At 35.9% G+C, this 17,423-nt stretch overlaps 1 protein-coding gene across 4 annotated transcripts in view; it reads right to left on the reverse strand.

Annotated features, from left to right (window-relative positions):
- Nucleotides 1-6,959: 6,959 nt before the first annotated feature.
- SERPINB2 (serpin family B member 2) overlaps nt 6,960-17,423 on the reverse strand; it is a 26,853-nt gene continuing 16,389 nt past the window's right edge. For all 4 annotated transcript variants that reach the window (XM_069100213.1, XM_069100214.1, XM_069100215.1 and 1 more), the window contains 5 exons: nt 15,848-15,976; nt 14,066-14,183; nt 10,688-10,830; nt 8,285-8,449; nt 6,960-7,939 (listed from right to left, as the gene is read on the reverse strand). In XM_069100213.1, the coding sequence (XP_068956314.1) occupies nt 7,535-7,939; nt 8,285-8,449; nt 10,688-10,830; nt 14,066-14,183; nt 15,848-15,976 (960 nt within the window). In that variant the 3' untranslated portion in view covers nt 6,960-7,534. The remainder of the gene's footprint in view (nt 7,940-8,284; nt 8,450-10,687; nt 10,831-14,065; nt 14,184-15,847; nt 15,977-17,423) is intronic.

The following is a 17,423-nucleotide window of genomic DNA, read 5'->3' on the forward strand; positions in this document are numbered from 1 at the left end:
ATGGATCTAATTAAAAGTGACAGGGAAGGAAACTACATATTGCTAAAAGACAATGAAGTAATATCAACATTAAACATATCTGTTTAATATATAAATATGTAGTATGGTATATAAATATATAAACAATATCAATACTAAACATATATACACTAAATGGCAAGAGTATCAAAATTTCTAAAGAAGTTAAATGAGTTAAAGGAGAAAATAGTAAAGCTGTAATAGTGGAGGAATTCAATTTTGTCCTCTCAAAAGTAGTTAAATCTAACCCCAAAATAAACAAGAAAGAAGTTAAGGAGATGAATAGAATTTTAGTAATGTTGGATATGGTAGACCTCTGGAGAAAATTGGATGGGGATAGAAAGGAATGTACATGGCATCTACACTAAAATTAACTACATCTAAGGGCATAAAAAACTCACAACCAGGGGCGGCCAGGTAGCACAGCGAGTAAGAGCACCGGCTCCAGTGTCGGGATGACCTGGATCAAATCCGGGCTCAGATACTCAGCACCATACCCAGAAAAAACTGGCCGTGTAACCTTGAGCAAGTTACTTAACCCCTATTGCTTTAAAAAAAAAAAAAAGGGGAAAAACCTCACAACCAAATGCAGAGGAGCAGAATATTAAATGTATACTTTTCAGACAATAATATGATAAAAATTACATCACAAAATGGACATGGAAGCATATATTAAAGTTATTTGGAAACTAAATCTAATCTTAAAGAATAAATGGGTCAAAGAACAAATCATAGAAACAATCAATAATTTCATCAAAGAGAATGACAATAATGAGACAACATAGCAAAATTTATGGTATTCAGCCAAAGCAGTACTTAGGAGGAAATTTATATTTCTAAATGTTTACATCAATAAAATAGAGAAAGAGCAGATCAATGAATTGGACATACAATTAGAAAAGTTAGATAAACAACAAATTAAAAATCCCCAGTTGAACACCATATTGGAAATGCTGAAAATCAAAGGAAAGATTAATAAAATTGAAAGTAAGAAAACTATTAAACTAATAAATAAAGTTAAGAGTTGGGTTTATGAAAAAAATAAGGTAGGTAAACCTTTGATTAATTTGACTTAAAAAAAGAAGAAAGTCAAATTACCTGTATTAAAAATGAAAAGAGTGAATTCACTACCAATGAAGAGGATATTAAAGCAATAATTAGCAGCTATTTTGCCCAATTGTATGTCAATAAATCTGACAATCTAAGTGAAATGGATGAATATTTACAAAAATATAAATTGACCAGATTAACAGAAGAGGAAACAAAATGCTTAAATAATCCCATTTTAGAAAAAGAAATTGAACAAGCCATCAATGAACTCCCTAAGAAAAATTCTCTAGGGTCAAATGGATTTACAAGTAAATTCTACCAAATGTTTAAAGAACAATTCCAATACCATATAGACTATTTGGGGAAATAGGTGTACCAAATTCCCTTTATGTTGCAAATAGAGTGCTGATACCTAAAACAGAAAGAGAGAAAGAAAATTATAGATCAACATCCCTAATGAATATTGATGCAAAAATTTAAAATAAAATATTAGCAGGGAGATTATAGCAATATATCACTAAGATAATACACTATCGGGGCGGCCAGGTAGCACAGCGAGTAAGAGCACCGGCTCCAGTGTTGAGAAGACCTGGAGATCGAATCACGGGCTCAAGAACCCACCCAGAAACACCTGGCCGTGTAACCTTGAGCAAGTTACTTAACCCCGATTGCTTTAAAAAAAAAAAAAGACAATACAGTATTGCCAGGAATTCAGGACTGGTTCAATATTGGGAAAATCATCAATAACAAAACCAACAGAAATTACATGATTATTTCAATAGATGCAGAAAAAGCTTTTGACAAAATACAATACTCATTCCTATTAAAAATACTAGAGGGGATAAGAATAAATGGAGCTTTCCTTAAAATGATAAGTAGTATCTATTTAAAATCATCAGCAAACATTATCTGTAATTGTTGTGTTTGTCCTTCATTTTCTAAGAGGACCATGTGTAGCAGCAACCACGCTGGCATACCAGGATGGTTGCTAGCACAGGTTCTTAGATCTACTTTACTAGGAAAGATAGCTATTTAAGGGGTCAACAATCTTTTTTTAATTGCATTTACTAGCTCTTGAAAAGAAGTGAGTCAGGGGCAGCTAGGTGGCACAGTGAATAGAGCACCAGCCCTGGAGTCAAGAGGACCTGAATTCAAATTTGCCCTCAGACACTTGACTCACTTACTAGCTCTGTGACTTTGGGTAAGTCATTTAACCCCAATTGCCTTGCCTTCCCCCCTCACAAAAAAAAGTGAGTCAAGGGACGTCCCCTTTAATTAAAAAATTAAGTTATACTGGGAGCGGAAGATCCTCAGGGTTGTTTGTCAAAAGAGAAACTTGACATTCACTCTGAGCCAGGAAGGCTCAAAATTTAGCCATTAAGTGATGCTTGGGCAGGGACCCCCTCCCAGTTTGATATTTTTTGTTTGTTTGTAAATTAAAGGGGCCATCTCTTGACTTACTTCTTAAAGAGGCCTATTCACTGAATGGGCATTACTTCACTCAAAGTAAGAACTTGAAAAAGCCTTAGCCTAAAAGGGCCAGGGTCTCCCATTGCATCCTGGGCCATCTCCAGTCATCTGGATGAGTATCTGGCAACTAGACCCAGATGGCTTTGGAGGAGAAAGTGAGGCTGGTGACCTCCTTCACTCAGATCAAAGTCAACTACAAGTCATTTCATAATTTCCCTGGTGTCATGCTTCTCTTTTAAAACGAAGGACAAACACAACTTTTGAGTAGTTCAAGCTACTTGAATGGAGAGCCAGCCAGCTGGATAACTCAGTTTGCCCTCTCCCTCTCCTTCTCCTCTCCAAAGTAAGGTAAATTTTGATGGCCAGAAGCTGCCCAGTTAACTTGGTATTTGCTGGCTACATTCCTTCCTTCCTTCCTTCCTTCCTTCCTTCCTTCCTTCCTTCCTTCCTTCCTTCCTTCCTTCCTTCCTTCCTTCCTTCCTTCCTTCCTTTCTTTCTTTCTTTCTTTCTTTCTTTCTTTCTTTCTTTCTTTCTTTCTTTCTTTCTTTCTTTCTTTCTTTCTTTCTTTCTTTCTCTTAAAGACCAAACCTTAAATCCATTTCACTTTAAAGCTCATAGGTTACCTATAATGAGGATAAGCTAAAATCTTACCAGTGAGATCAGAGATGAAACAAGGATTAGCAGTGTCATGTTATTCAATAATGTACTAGAAATAGTAACTATTGCAGTAAGAGAAGAAAAATAAAGCAAAAGGATTAGAATAGGCAGTGAGGAAACAAAACTATCACTTTGCAGATGACGTGATGGTATATTTGGAGGTAAAAACAATTTTCATATTATTTTATGTTTTATACTATGAGATGAGCAGCTAGGTGGAACAATGGATAGAGTGCCAGTCCTGCAGTCAGGAAGACTCATATTTCTAAGTTCAAAGCCAGTCTCAGACATGTACTATCTGTGTGACCCTGGGCAAGTCACTTAACCCTGTTTGTCTCAGTTCCTCATCTATAAAATGAGCTGGAGAAGGACATGTGTTATAGCAGTGAAATCTGAAACTCCCTTTGTACTGGAAAGTTGCCAGGTACAGGTACTTAGCACCTAGTTTCAAATTAAGCCTCTATTAAAGAAGCAGAAGGTATGAACCCCTGTTGCTGATGTAACAGGAAGGAGCTGAACATGGAGAAGCTAATACCATATATAAGGAAGAGCACAAGCTGGACAGTCAGAACTTCTTGGGACTGGCATCTGGAGGCAGAGCAGCTGCTGCCAGAGGGAGAGAGAGAATTTCTCTCAGCAAACATCTGAAGACTGGGCTGCTGCTGCTGGACTGGAACTTGTGCCGAGAAAGTGATTTTGATTTTGAGAACAGAGCTGCTGAAGACTTCCAAGCGCCAGCTGGAGCTGCCAGAGGAAGCATGACTGTGGTGTCAGTACTTTGTCTATCTGTGGCTCTCTTAAGTTTTCTCTTCCCAGGAACAGAGACTGTGAAGGACTTGAGATGTACTGTGAGCTTCAGTGTGGAGCAGGAACTGCACAGAGAGCTGGACAAGGAGCTGGGAGCTGTCTGCCTTTGAACCCAGGTGACAGTTTGGTAGAGTCAGGTAGGAGATACTTGCCTGGAGTCAAGATTGAAAAACCTCTTTGTGGATACTGAGTAGTGACTGATAAAATTGTAACTTACTTGTGACCTAGAGGTAGATGGCCTGTGTATTTTCCACTAACCCTTAAGAGAATACTGAGTATTGACTGATATTGCAACTTAATTGCACCCCATGGGTGGAGAACTTTGACTATTGTACTTTGTGTTCCTTAAGGAGGCCTTCCTTAAGGATGAGTGAGTTAAGGATTAAGGAGACTGTCCTCCTTAAAACTGATTGAATTAAGGATGATTGAATGATTGAGTTACTAAATAATTGTACTTTGTAGAAAACTTGTGTGACCACTTTGGTGAAAACTATGTGGCCATTTTAGTGATAAGTTATTAGTTGTGACATGGGGAGGGCTGTATTTTGATTTTCTGTGATAAGTTGTAACATTCTGAATGCTATACCTTGATTTTCTATAAATGTTTTGCTCTGATTTGTTATTGAATAAATAGAGTTTGCTATACTATATAATCAGAACCTTGAAAGCTGTTCACAGCAGCAGTCCTCTGGAAAGCTGCTCATGTGTGGCTTTACAACATGGCAAGTCACTCCAGTATCTTTGCCAAGAAAACCCCCAAAAGGGTTATGAAGAGTCAGACACTACAAAGCAACAACAAATTGTGAACCAAATTTTTTCATTGATCAACTACTTTATTTCTTGTCCAGTACCCAACTATTTTGGTTGCTACTTTGTTATATAGTTTGAGATCAGGTACTGGTAAGCCCCCTTACTTCACTTTTTCCCCATTGTTTCCTTGACAGTCTTGGCTTTATATTTCTTCATATGAAGTTGTGGGGTTTTTTCCTAGCACTACCAAGTAACATTTTGGTAGTTTGATTGCTATGGTATTGAATTGGTAAATTAATTTAGATAGTTTTGTCATTTTTATTGTGTTGGTTCAGCCTCCCCATAAGCTATGAATATTTTTCTAATAGTTTAGATCAGTTTTTATTTGTGTGAAATGTTTTTATAGTTACATTCATATAGTTCCTGTGTGTGTGTTAGCAAGTAGACTTTCAAGCATTTTATACTGTTTGTCGCAATTTTAAATGAAATGTCTTTCTATCTCTTCCTGCTGGGTTTTGTTGGTAATAAATAGAAATGCTGATGATTTGTGTGAGTTTATTTTATGTCCTATAAATTTACTAAGTTATTCATTGTTTCAACTAGCTTTTTAGTTGACTCTAGGGTTCGTAAGTATACCATCATATTAACTGTACAAAGTGATGATTTTATTACCTCATTGACTAAACTTATTCTTTTAATTGCTTTTCTTGTCTTATTGCTATAAGTACCCTTTCTTGTATAATAATGAATAATAATGTTGATAATAAATAGCTTTACTTCATCCCTAGTCTCATCAAAAAGGCTTCTAGTTTATTCGCATCACAAATGATAGTTACTTTTGTTTTTTTGATAAATGCTACTTATCATTTTAAGAAAAACTCCATTTATTCCCATATTTTCTAGTGTTTTATAGGAATGGTTATTGTATTTTGTTAAAAAAAATTTTCTGCATCCATTGATATAGTCGTATGATTTTTTTTTTTATTTATAATTGGCATGGTCAAATTATGCTTATTGTTTTCCTAAACATTGAATCAGCCTTGCATTCTGGTTATAAATTTAACTGGGTCATGACTGCAATCTCCTTGCTAGTATTTAATTTAAAATTTTTGCATCAATATTCATTAGGATGGAGCAAGTAAGAGCTTCTTCTGGTTAGGGTAGACATGGTCATGTTTTTAGGTAGCAAGGAAACATGCGGCAGACAGGAAGAGATTGCAGATAAATAATAAGTAATAATCGAAGGGGAAATTTTCTGGAGAAGATTGGATGAAATGAGATCACTTTTGTGCATGTGGAAGGGTTGGCCTTGTCAAAGATAAGATACTTCTTTATGTGGGATAGTTAATTTTCTAGCTTCTTTGGCTGTCTTCAAGACAGATTAAGTCCCCACCTTCTCTAAGAGTCCTTCCTTGGTTTTTCCAAAATGCTCATGCCTTACCTCTGAGATCACCTGCCATTTATGCTATATATGTCTTGTATATACATAGTTTTTTGCATGTTATCTCCCTTAGGCAAGTGGTGGTGCAGCTAATAGAACACTGGGCCTGGAGTCAAGAAGACTTGAGTTCAAATATGGACTCAGACACTTAGTTATATGACCCTGGGCAAGTCACTTAATCTGTTTGCCTCAGTTTCCTGAACTTTAAAGTGGAGATAAAAAATATCACCTTTCTTAAAAGGTTATTATGAGAATTAAATATGACAATATTTGTAAAAATGCCTAGCATGTAGTCGGTGCTAATAGAAATGCTTATTCCCTTCCCGTATTAGAATGTTTGCTCCCTGAAGACAGAGACTGTCTTTTTTGCTTGTTTATATAAACTTACTACTTAGCACAGTGGTCAGCATGTTTTGTTGTTGTTCAATCTTTCAGTCATAGCTGACCCTTTGTGACCCCATTTGGGGTTTTCTTGGCAAAAACACTGGAGTGGTTTGTCATTTCCTTCTCCAATGGAGTCATTGAATTCATTTTGTCAGTCAATCTTAGGTTAAGTGAGTTGCCCAGGGTGATACAGCTAGGAAGGGTCTGAGGCTGAATTTGAACCTGCGTCTTCCAGGCTCCAGGCCCAGTGTTCTATCTACTGAGCCATCAACTGCCTATGTCTGGTATATAGTGAGGATTTAATAAATGCTTGTTGCCTACCTACTTGAAAAAAAAAGTTACATTCTTAATGTCCATGGTCTAATGAAAATATAACAAACAATAGCTTTAATGACATTGTTTATTTATATTTGCTTTGCCATTTCAGTTACATCTCTGTACTGATATTAGAAATCTATATGACATACATATTAACATATAGTTTAATTTTCCTTCAAAAGTTTTTCTTCATACATTTTAGTTATATACAATTAGTATAACTAATTAGGAGGATATTTTCCAACCATTAACTGCAGAAAATAATGACTGAATGCATTATTAGCAAGCCAGTTTTCCTATTGGCAGACTGTGGCTTCATTAGTTTTACACTCAGATAAATGGCAATTAATATTTATACAATAACATATTATAAAATAATAAATAGTACTATAAAAACTATATTCTACAATAAACTAACAGTGAACAGTCAAGCCAATGCTCATCCAGTTCAAGTGTGCAAATCATTCTTTCCATTTCTATTAAAGCAACTAGAGCAGTTAATCATTTCTAATCTACAAAACTTGCCCAGAGAAACAGGAACATGATGAAAAGCCTCTGGGCTTTTGCATTGCTAGATAACAGTTTTGAGGTTTGCTGCTCATGGTGTAAGATCCTGTGCAAAGACAGAAAGTTTCCATTTTAAGGGGAGCAGAATCTGCCAAAGAAAAGGATAGTATTGGTTTTGTTATGCCTGATAAGGAAAAGGAAAGGATGATCTGCCACAAACTGCAGTCCCATATGGCCAGTTCGCCCTGTCATGACCCCCCCAGTGCCAGCGGCTGCCTCTGTCCCCTCTTCATTGACTTCTACTGAAGCTTGGTGGAACACTTGGGACAGAAAGAGATCGTTTCTCTCTGACATTCCTGAAAAATTGGCTTCGCTTATGTTAAAGGCATCTTTCATTCCCATGCTCTGCAGGATGGACTTGAGTTCATAATTCTTTTCCAACTTGAACTTGGGCAAGAAAACGTGAATATCATTACTCTCCATTGTGGCTTTTTCAATCCATTCATTAAGTTTTTTGTAGGTTATTTCTTTTTCTAGCTGCAGAAATAAAAATAAACACAAGGCATATCAATTTTTTTAAAGTCATTTAGTTCCAGTATTAAAAAAAAAGTTTCTCTTCTACTTGAAATGATTTTAGCCTAGTCATCATGGGAATGAAAATGAGATTTAATAGCCTTGTGAAATTATGTGCAGGAAAATGGAATTTGCAGCATTTTCAAGGCATTTTATTTAATGTTTTGGATGAGAGTTTCAGGTAAAATATCTTTCATGTAGCACAGTTTACACATCTCCATGAATACATTTTCTAAAAACAGATGTGATCATCTCAGGAAAAGTACTTTTAGCATCAACCACTAATGATTAAAGTCTTAATTTTCTCACCAATTCCAAGCCAGTGGAAGAGTCGGCAATTTCATCAGGAAGCAGGATGAACATGCTGACACCACCAGCATATGGAAGCTCCAGAATCTGAGACTTCAGCTCTTTTATGTAGCCAATGTGCAACTTGGCTTGTAGGTACATCATCTCTACAGGTTTACGCTCAGTCTAATGTACAGCAAAGGGAAATAGCATGTTTGAAAACTGGCATATAAATGAAACACTTGGTAATGTTAAACATCTTTTCATTATACAACTTTGCTGAAAGTCTGACTGATGTCAGAATCTGTAGGGACCTGATACAAACTTAAAGAACTAAGAGATGTTCTTCCATAGACAAGTGGCCAGGGGTCAGAGTGGACAGAGTGTTGGACTTGGAGTCAGGACAAAGTTCAAATTTGGCCTCAGTTCACACACTTACCATTTGTGACTCTATGCAATTCACTTCTGTTTACCTCAGTGTCTCTTTTAAAAAAAATTATAGGGGCAGCCAGGTAGCACAGCAAGTAAGGGCACCAGCCCCAGAGTCGGGATGACCTGGGATCGAATCCAGGCTCTGATGCTTAGCATCACACCCAGAAATAACTGGCTGTGTAACCTTGAGCAAGTTACTTAACCCCGATTGCTTTTAAAAAAATTATATTATTTTAAATTTATAGAATAAAACAAGCATTTCCATTAAAAAGATGATTGTGCATAAAACTGCAAATATGCTATATACAACTTGCTATTTCTTTTAAATATATAATAAAGTTATCATGTAATTTTTTTTCTCCTCTCCCTCCCTCCCTCTAAAAATGCCTACCATCAAAATGTAATAAGAACCCCTCTATCTCTACAGGTTACTGTGAAGATAAAATAAGAAATTTGTAAAATTCTCTATAAATCATAAAGTGCTATATCAATACCAGCTATTAAATAGGTTTTGAAAGAGAATTTGCTAATGGTCAGATGAAGAATTCAGATTAATGCAATTTTGAGGTATCACTTTGTATCCATCAAGTTGGCAAAAAATAGAAAAATCCAATGATGGAGGATCTGTGAGAAGATACTTATGCTAATTCATTATTGGTGAAGCTATGAATTAATAATCTAACTACTGGGGGGAGAATTGATCTACACAACAAAAGCTATTTAATTGTTCATATAACTTGATCTAACAATCTCAAGACTGGGTTTTTATCTTGAGGAAGGCTAATGACAGTAAGAAAAGATCCATGGGAATATCAAAATATTCACAGCAACATTATTTGTAATGACAAAATACTGAGAAAAAAATTGTAGAATGAGTAAACAAATTTTAACATGTAAGTATAATGAAATACGATTTTACTAGAAGTTCTGAGGAAGTTGGGAACAAAACAGAGCCAAAATACCAGATGAATAAAGACTACAACTATGTAAATAAAGACAATATATTGATACAAGAAAACTCCAGTCAAACACAAGTGATTATGTGGATATCAAATGATTGAGGTCAACAGGCACATCTTGCCTTTCTGTTAAACAAGAACTAGAAGAATGAGAAGTGACACGTGCTGTTAGTCATAATGACGAAGTGAGTTCTTCGTGGGGGAATTTTTCTGGGTGTTGTTGAGCAGTATTTGTTGTGTCAAAACAAAATGTGTCCATTTTTAAAAACTGATAAAAAGGAATGTGAAATTGAACTACATGTAAATGAAGCATGTTATTACAGATGTCAAGTGAACTATGGTCTAACTAGAGGTAGTCAATTAGAGTTGGTAAATGGGGAAATTGTATCAAGACTCCCAGGTTCAAGAAGGGATGAATTTCTGCTTTCATAGAACAAACAAAATATCTTATTTATTACCATTACTTAGTTTGATAGTAGATACTTACTGCATAACACTTAGAAGATTGAAATTAAAATCAATTCAATATGCATAATTAATTGCCAATATAACAAATACTAGAAGTGTATTTTGTTTTGTTTTTAATGGATAGCATCCTGCCTTCTAAGTAATTATAGCCTTTATATAGGAGCAGTGAGTCATATATACAAATAAATAGCTATAACACATGTCAGGTATCCACTTTATAGCATGAACTAGATGATATCAAAGACCACTTCTATCTCTCAGTCCTGTGAAAAGTACAGAAGAGAGATCAAGCTAAATTCTCCAAGGAGAGATTGGAAGGATCATGACTAGCTTCAAGGAAGATATGGCACCTAACTAGTCCTTGAAGGAAGGGGACTGGGGGATTTCAATAGTCAGATGTGGGTTGGGGGTGTGGGGACACATGAGTAAAGTCAAGGAGAATCACCAGAAAAGCCAAGATTGTACAACTAGGGAATATTTAGGTTGTTTTCTATTTGCCTTACTCCATTTTCCAATCTGTAGGTTATAATAATGTGATATGAAATCTTATCATATTTTCTCATACCAAAGTCACTCGGAAAGGCTGTGGTCTCTTTGCTTTATTCTGGAATGGAGTTTTCCACTTTCCTTTGAAGTAAACAGCATTTACCAGGACCAACCTGGTATCACTATTCACAGAGCCCTCAGGTAACAGATCTGGAATTTTACCTGTAGAGAAGGATATACATTTAATGAATTATCATAATAATCATCATCTCCTTCTTCTTATCTCTTTTTCTAGAGTTCAAACAGAAATGGTTCTGGTGAGGATGGAATCTGGACCCCCAAAAGGAAAAGACCATGTCTCTGGGATCTGGACCTCAAAAAGGAAAAGCCCCTCAACTTTCCCACCACCCTGCCACACCCTAGACTACCACTCACTTAATTCCATCTAGACCCCTTCTCTGTTCTCCCAGTTTTCTGTATATAAGGTCCATCTTGCCTCCATTAAAGTGCTCAGATTCAATCTGGCTGGCTTGTCAATACAAGCATCACAAATGCTTAGATTCCTTAAGAATCTAGCCAATGCTCAGATTCCCTGAGTCTGGCCAATATGTCAGATTTTTAGAATCACTCCCACCCTCTACAGGTGTTTTAATAAACCTTATCTTTGACTGAAAGAAGGCTTGGGTCAAATTCATCCAAGGAAGGACCTGTGTGTCTCTATTTTGGGGTCCCAGAACCCCTAAACCTCAACTGTTCCACAAGTCACTCTTTTGCCATTATTATTTTGTATTTAATGTGTTAGGGACTATCATGAAAGTTACTAAAATGATTGTCTTTTGTAATAAAATAAGAGTATTGGCATACACACTTATCTTATTTAGGCTTGCTAAAAAACAAAGGACAATTCCAATGGCAGGATTAGGAGGGTGACACGTGCAGTATCCTCTTTCCTTATCCCAGTTTTGTTTTCTTTTGCTAGATCTTTATGGTTTGAAAGAGTTTTACTCCATATAGTTTGGAAATTCTGAGTACTGAGTATGACAAATTGTTCTTAAATTTTTGTGGATCAGTGTTATGCCTGGGCAATTATGGGCACAGCTTTATGTGTAATGATGCCCTAGTTCGAGTATAGCTTATTTGTTGAATTATCAAAGGAATCTAAGGGCTTGCATTTATAGTGAAGGGATTTGTCTGTTAGTTTGTGAAGGATAGTAAGCTTCAGGTGTATAATTCTAGCCACCTAACCATGTCTTTCTAGGTAATTGGTTAGATGCTAAATTTTTGCAACCTAAAAAATGGAGGGTAAATTAGCTGTGTTCTCTTGAGTATTTGAATCAAACTCAGCTCAAAGAGACTGTTTGAAATTTTGCAAAGCTTTTGATGTTACCATTCTCCCAACCTGTGAAACCAAAGATGTTCTCTAAGTTTTGTTTTGTTTTTTAGTTTGTTAAATTCCAGATAAAATGAGAAAAAAAATATTTTAAGGCTTTATTTTTCCATCCAATGGAAAGGCAATTTTAACTGCAATGAAGATTGTGTCCCCAGATTTTTGTGGTTGGAACAGGGTACCTAGAAAGGAGGGAGTAAGAGCACAGCCCTTAGCTCCTAAAATTCATCTCTTGTCACCAAAGTCATAGATAGAATATTAGCCATGAACTGATAAAGACCTGGATTAGGGCAGTGGAAGTGAGATTATAATGGAATAAATAAAATATAACTCACCAATATAAATATTTACATGACTAATGAGCAATCACCTAATCAGAGAGTTAAATATTTAATAAGGGAGAAAATTTTCAAAAAATGTCTCTAAGATTATTTTTGTAATTTCCCTTCCTCATATTTCAACTAATATTAAATCACTCAAGGTGTGATTTAAACCTTTTTTCCCTTGTCTAACCTCAGTGGAAATGGAAAATCATGATCATCATGATTATTATGCTATATTTGAAAACTTTTAAATAACCTTTTAAAACTCCCTTTTCCAAACTAAATAATTCCAGTCCTTTACAAATTCAAATTACAAATACAAAATCCAAAAGCACACCCAAGTGCTCATTTCAAACTTTGTTCCACAGGGCCAAAATTATTTTCATAATAATACTAAGATGTTGTTTTTATATTAAAATACTCCTCCTTTTTCTGTCTACATATCTGTGTGGGCACATTTTCTTCTTATACTTCAACCAAAAACAGCATATTATAAACAGTTTAAATGCAGAAATAAATTTTGGAATGCAACTGTATTTCTTTTTCTGCCGCTAGGTGGCGCAGTGGACAGAGTGCTGGGCCTGGAGTCAGGATAGACCTGAGTTCAAATTTGATCGCAGACACATTTGTGACCCTGGGCAAATCACTTAACCCTGTTTGCCTCAGTTTTCTCATCTATCAAATCAGCTGGAGAAGGACATGGCAAACCAGTCCAGTACCTTTGATATAACTGAACAACAATAAGTGTCTCTTTTTAAGCCAAACATTAAAGAGATTTTCAAAAATATGCAAAACTCCACTTTTCTCACTAATTATTTTTTGTTTTGGAAAATAGATTTTTAAAAATAAACATCTTACTTATGTTAACATACAATATGCTTTTTTTTTTTTTTGCCTTTTGACGGGCAGTTGGGGTTAAGTAACTTGCTCAAGGTTACAAGGCTAGTTTTTTTGTGTTAAATGTCTCAGGCCAGATCCGAACTCAAGTCCTCCTGACTCCAGGGCTAGCGCTTTACTCACTGCGCTACCTAGCCACCCCCACAATAGGCTTGTTATTATTAAAAATGAACTAATAAATGAATACTTTAAATGTATCTGTTTTCGTTTCTAATGCAGTAAATATTGATAGCTATTACTCACATACTCAAAAGCTCTTTGGAGTCCTTAATAATACTTAAACGTGTAAAGGGATCCTGAGCTGAAAATGTTTGAGGACTACTACTTTGAATAAAAAATTATATGGTGATATTCACCAAAAGAAATAAATAGGGGTTGGTCTTTGTTTTTCAATTCAGCCAATCAACTGAGCATTCATTAAACTCCTACTATATGCCAGATACTATGTGAGGAGCCAGGAAAATAACTACAAATAACAAAACAATCCTTGCTTGCAAGAAATTTACTTTCTAAATTCAACATCTAAATAATAAAATGGTTTTTTTTTCAATTGTAAAAGTGGTATATTAGCACTTACAGTGCCTGGCACAGCAGGAGGTGCTTAATAAATGCTTATTTCCTTCCTTGTTTCTTTCCTTCCTATTAAACCCCTGTTAAGAGCAAGGTACCATGCTTGAGTAAATGCAAAAACTAAACTCCCCTTTCTCTAAAGAAATTGCATTTTACTGGAGGAAATCTATTGAACTAAATTAAATGTCAAAGGGGTAAAGGCCAACTTCAATGGTATATAAAAATGTCAATGAGTCATAACTTCTTAAATGGAAAGACATCATTGTGAGAATCTTCCCACCTTTTGTCTGAGCATCAACCCAGGAATTGATCTCCTTTCTAGCTTCATTCGCATCTTCTCTAAAGTTAACAGGTTGTGGTTCTGCAGAGTAATATTCCTTGCAATGCCTCAGGTATTCCTGAAAAGCAAGAACATCTCAAGGTTCATACAATTTTTATGTGGTCAGGCCAGAAATTATAACTGCAAACTGTGGACCTGTCTTCCAGGTTAAGAGCTAAGAGAATTATATGTCTACAAATGTCTACTAAGGTTGGTTGGAGTTGAGGATGGCAAAGACCAAGTTAAACTAGCTGGTATGCTGGGAAGCTGACTACAGAGATCTTTCCCCTAGAAATCCAAAAATCCCCTTCCTCTTGCCCCCTCCCCATCCACTATTTTTGACCTTAACAACAACAGCAATCACAACAACAACAGCATTAATATAGTTCAGGCACTGTGCTAAGCACTTTTACATATATTATCTAATTTGATTGTTATAACAAATTTAGAAGATACTTCCTATTATTATATCCATTTTATAATTGAGGAAACTGAGACAAAGAAGGGGTAAGTGACTTGCCTAGGGTAACACTGCTAGTACATATTCAAAACTGGATTTGAACTCAGTTCTTCCTGATTCCAGGCACAGTGCTCTCTTCACTTCACTAGGTGCTTCTCTCAATTGACTGCCTTGGACACTCAAAATTATCAAGGTGAAGGGAGACTGTGCGTATGGGGGAGAGAGGATAGCTAGAACTAAGTGAGGACAATGCCCTTCTCTTGCATCCCTTACTATTTGCCATGTGTAATAACTACATTCAGAAGAAGAAGCAATTTGGGTAGGTATTCAATTACCAGCTGCCATTGCCAAGGGGAACATGGGACAAGGGGAGAAGACATCCTTAGAGAACCTTGGGAAACTCTAGTCATCTACTATAAAGGTTGAGAAAGCTATGCTTTCTTCACTCATATTTATTACAATTAAAAACATGAGAATGTCAGAGTTTATTTCCTAGAACTGTGATATCAGTAAAAGGCTCTACCTAGCTTACAAAAACAAAGGCAAAACAAAGTCATTCCAAATAAATTATATCTAAGTATTTCTGTCAGGATGTTAGTCACTAGATAGCATGGTTACAAAAATTATTATTTGTATGTAATAAATTCATTAATCCAAGATTTTTTTTCATAATTTGATGATTTTGATATTTTCCATATGAAAATATAGAATTGATGAAAATATCATTATTATATGTTAAATATAAAAGGAAACTCTGCTGACTTTACCCATTCCTATATACAAAGGATGAGGACTGAATCTCTGATTTCATTCTTCTAGGCAACTCCTGGCTAAGGAAATACCCTCTACCAAATCAGGTTAGCACCTTCTCTGCAAGTCATAGACTTAGAAAGTAATATTCTAAAGTTAAGTGATTTGTCCAAGAATCCATAGCCCCTATGTATGAGAAGCAGAAATGCAACCCAGGTTTTCTGGGCTCCAAGACTAGTCCTTTACCCATCATATTATACTGCCTACAATAATCTAGAAACACTCAAGTATAGTTGGAAAATTATCTGATACATTTCCATTAGTCTAACCCTACAGTTGAATGAAATAACATTGAAAATACTGAGTCAAATAGGCTGAAAGTTTCTCAGGCAAAGTCATGACTAGAACAAAATTTTTGGAGGCCACAATTATTCATTTCCCCTAAAACACATCTCATATAGCTTCATATTTTTTCCCCTTTCCTTTCCTATTTCCAGGGGACTAGGAATCTCTGTTGGATAGACTTCACTTACTTCCTTGAATATTGAGGACTTCTCTCCAAAGAGCTTATTAGCACTTTCAAGAAGATAATCATCTGAAGGTTGGTTGATAGCAGCGCTGAGAGCCTTGAAGGAGGAGTTGATATTGTTTCTAGCTTGAGCCTTTAAAAACAAAGAAGGAAGAAGAAGGAAAAGAAAGAAGAAGTTCCTTTTAATATACTCCATGACTTTTCTTGAGTTGAACATAAAAGTTTACATTAACAATTTTTTTCAGAGATAGCTTCTCTCAATAATTTTGGCAAGATTATTATATAGTGAAATAAAGTTTGAGAATATGCTCATTGACGTTATGGTTTGGAACCCTACTGTATAATACAGGACAAAGATTGAGTCAGATACAACAAGGGCAGATGACACTCATAAAATAAAAATTAGAACTCTTTTAAAATCCCATAAATCATTTTATATCCTTTGGGAGCCTCTAAGTACCCTGAAGCTATACCCTATCAAATAGCTAAATAGCCTAAGCAAGCTCTTGCCTCTTCTGATGTGATCCAGTTCCAGCTAAGAAATATGCTGTGCATGGGAGAATCTGCCTTATAGAATACCAAAGCGCTGCCTATAAATTAGAGGCCTCAGCTTGAGGTCTCTATAAATAAATAGGATTGATGCCCCAATCACAGTCTATGGGAGGTGGGATCCCTTTCTAGCAGTTCTGTGACACGCACACAAAATTTGAAGGTAGGAATTTCTCTTTTTCTCTCTTCCTTTCTTCCTTCCTTCCTTTCTTCCTTCCTTTCTTTTCCTGAGTCCTGCAGCTGCTGCAAAGTTAGTATGTATTCTGAGCAAGTATTCTCCTTGAACACAGGGATTGTTGCTAGAGTTTTCATCAGTAGAACAAATTCCTAGATTAGGAGACTCCCACTGATATTGGTTAGTATCTTCTTCTAACTATATCATTCTAGAAAATTGCCTAGAACTCCCTTTTTTAAACTTTTTTTAAGGCAATTGGAGTTGAGTGACTTGCCCAGGGTCACACAACTAGTAAGTATCTGAGGCCACATTTGAACTTAGGTTCTTCTGACTCCAGGGCTGATGTTCTATCCACTATGTCACCTACCTGCCCTTAAATTGCCTAGAATTCTTAAGAGGTTAAGTAATTTTCCCAAAGTCATACAACCAGAATGTGTCAGAGGCAGGACTTGAACCCACATCTTTCTGGTTCTCAGGCAGCTAGCTATGCACTAAGCCACAGTTCCTCTCACCTTTATGGTTTGTTGCTTACATTGTCACTTTGATCCACAAGACAACCTCGCAGAGGCAGGTAGCATAATTTTGTTATCTCAGTTTTATAGTCCTAAATTACACAGGTAGGTAATAAGTGGCAAAAATGGAAAGTAAATCCAGGTCCTCTAATCCCAAATCTAAGCCTCATTTTTATTATAGCACACCGCTTCCTTATAATGTACTTTGCTTCTTAGGGCTTTTGCTTGCCCATCTATATAAAATGAGGACTTTGGACCACATGATGTATAAGATTTCTTCATTCATTCATTCATTCACTCTTCACACAGCATTTTTTGTGGTCCTTTTGTGCCAGTGGATGGAT

The sequence above is a fragment of the Petaurus breviceps genome, unplaced genomic scaffold (genome assembly GCF_028583685.1).
Source record: "Petaurus breviceps papuanus isolate PSGF00001 unplaced genomic scaffold, PetGlider_PUasm1.0 38, whole genome shotgun sequence".
Lineage (NCBI taxonomy): Eukaryota > Metazoa > Chordata > Mammalia > Diprotodontia > Petauridae > Petaurus > Petaurus breviceps.